The following is a 2505-nucleotide window of genomic DNA, read 5'->3' as shown; positions in this document are numbered from 1 at the left end:
GTCGTTCTGTGTTTCTCGGCTGTCTCCGGGGGTCAGTCAGGAAAGTGTTCTGGAGAATAGTTCTGAGGTGAATACAGGACTGACTATAGTGAAACACGTGCTGTTCCCCTCTCTCCCTGGGTCAGACCGGGAGGTAGAAAATATATATTAACAAAATACTGGAAGTGTTGCTAATTGTTCTTTCTCCTCTCTCCCTGGGTCAGACCGGGAGGTAGAAAATATATATTAACAAAATACTGGAAGTGTTGCTAATTGTTCTTTCTCCTCTCTCCATCCCAGTGAGTCAGATTTATAAACTGTTAATCTTTTTAATATTTCTTTATGTATCTCTTTACAGTTCTGACAGTGAGTCAGGTTCTCAGCAGGGTTCCTCGGGGTCCCAGCTTCTGCCCTGTGACCAGCTGGTGTCCCCTACGGCGCTGGCAGCTTGTACCCGGGTCGACTCATGCTTCGCCCCCTGGTCCGTGCCCTCCCTGGGCGTGTCTCTCACCTTGGCACAGATACAGCTGCACCTCTACCACCACCTGGAGCAGCTAGGCACAGGTACTGTAGCACCGCCTGGAGCAGCTGGGCACAGGTACTGTAGCACCGCCTGGAGCAGCTTGGAGCAGCTTGGGGGTACAGGTACTGTTAGCACCGCCTTGGAGCAGCTGGCCACAGGTACTTGTCATCCGCACTGAGGGGCAGCTGGCAGAGTGTACTGTAGCACACCGCCTGGAGCAGCGGACAGATGTCACCGCCTGCGGAGAGGTACTGTAGCACAACCGCCTGGAGCAAGCTGGGCCACAGGTACTGTAACACAACGCCTGGAGCAGCTGGCAAGTTACTGTACACGCTGAGCGAGCAGTACTGAAGCACCGCAGCTGGTCGTAAAAGTGGAGCAGCGGCCAGTACTGGAGCACCTGCCCGGGAAGCAGCTGTGGTACAGGTACTGTAGCACCGCCTGGAGCAGCTGGGCACAGGTACTGTAGCACCGCCTGGAGCAAGCTGGGTACAGGTACAGAGTCACTGGCCTAACACAACCTGGAGCAGCTGGGCACAGGTACTGTAACAACCGCCTGGAGCAGCTGGGCGGTACAGGTACTGTAGCACCGCCTGGAGCAGCTGGGTACAGGTACTGTAGCACCAGCCTGGAGCAGGCTGGGCCACATGGTTACTGTAACACAACCTGGAGCAGCTGTGGGCACAGGTACTGTAGCACTGTCACACAAAGTGGAAAACTTTCCAGAAAATCACTATTGGTCTTTTTTTGTTGCTATTTTCTGGTGTTTCATCTTGAAGTCTCTAGTATTGGAACATTGTACTACTGCCACTTTAGTTGTATATTAGATTCACACTCACATCTCCTCTGTCCGTCTGTCTATTCCGTTCTCCAGTGCCGTCACGTCGACTCCGCCCTTCCTGCCAGACAGGAAGTTGCCCCAGGAGCAAGAGTACCTGGTCATCGGGGCACAGGAGCCGCGGGTGTTCTTCGCCAGTGGAGCGGTGGTATCGTGGCGTCAGCTCAGCCCGGCTCTGCAGGAGATCCAGTTCTCCACCGAGCTGGACTGCCGACTGTTGGAGTACCGGAACTTTGACCTGGCTCCGCCTGCTTGCAGCCGTTCATACTGCAGGGCCAGGCGCGGGTCACACGGCTGCTCCAACAACGTCCTCCTGGACGGGAAACGTCTTCATAGACCCGGTCTTCATTCAACAATCAGCCAGAACACTGTACATAGTCTGGGATACAGCCGTACGGACTGGCAACAGGTGAGACTACTGTTAGATACTGAGTCAGTCTAATCCGCAACCCCTAACGTTCATCCCCATCAGTCTGATACAGCCTACGGAGCTGGCAACAGGTGACACACCCTGGACCAACACATAACTGATAATAAAGTGGGCCGTTGCCGTAGAAACAGCAGTGAAATGGTATTTGATGTGGGTGACTTATCCAGACAGGCCTGAATTTATTTATTTTAGTCTATCTTTATATTTAACTAGGCAAGTCAGTTAAGAACAAATTCTTATTTATAATGACGGTCCTACCGGTGAACAGTGGGTTAACTGCCTTGTGAACAGGGGCCAGAACACAGATTTTTACCTTGTCAGCTCAGGGATTCGATCTAGCAACCTTTGGTTACTAGTCCAACGCTCTAACCACTAGGCTACCTGCCTCCCCCTCTAAACCACTAGGCTACCTGCCTCCCCCCACTCTAACCACTAGGCTACCTGCCTCCCCCTCTAACCACTAGGCTACCTGCCTCCCTCCCTCTAACACTAGGTCCTGCCTCCCCCTCTAACCACTAGGTTAACCTGCCTCCCCCCTCTAACCACTAGGCTACCTGCCTCCCCCTCTAACCACTAGGTTACCTGCCTCCCCTCTAACCACTAGGCTACCTGCCTCCCCCCTCTAACCACTAGGTTACCTGCCTCCCTCCTCTAACCACTAGGTTACCTGCCTCCCCCCTAACACTAGGCTTACCTGCCTCCCCCTCTAACCACTAGGCTACCTGCCTCCCCCCT

The 2505-nt window shown here is 53.7% G+C and overlaps 1 protein-coding gene across 1 annotated transcript; it reads left to right on the top strand.

Annotated features, from left to right (window-relative positions):
• Positions 1 to 341: 341 nt before the first annotated feature.
• On the top strand, positions 342 to 1782 carry LOC112079211 (intermembrane lipid transfer protein VPS13B-like). Its single transcript, XM_024145223.2, has 2 exons — positions 342 to 543; positions 1377 to 1782. The coding sequence occupies exons 1-2, from the start codon at positions 446 to 448 to the stop codon at positions 1780 to 1782; spliced, it is 504 nt and encodes a 167-aa protein (XP_024000991.1). The 5' UTR covers positions 342 to 445.
• The last annotated feature ends 723 nt before the right edge of the window (positions 1783 to 2505 follow it).

The sequence above is a fragment of the Salvelinus sp. IW2-2015 genome, unplaced genomic scaffold, assembly GCF_002910315.2.
Source record: "Salvelinus sp. IW2-2015 unplaced genomic scaffold, ASM291031v2 Un_scaffold7234, whole genome shotgun sequence".
NCBI classification, from domain to species: Eukaryota; Metazoa; Chordata; class Actinopteri; order Salmoniformes; family Salmonidae; genus Salvelinus; species Salvelinus sp. IW2-2015.
Note: the sequence above shows the minus strand (reverse complement) of the source record. Positions and strands in the feature narration are given on the sequence as shown.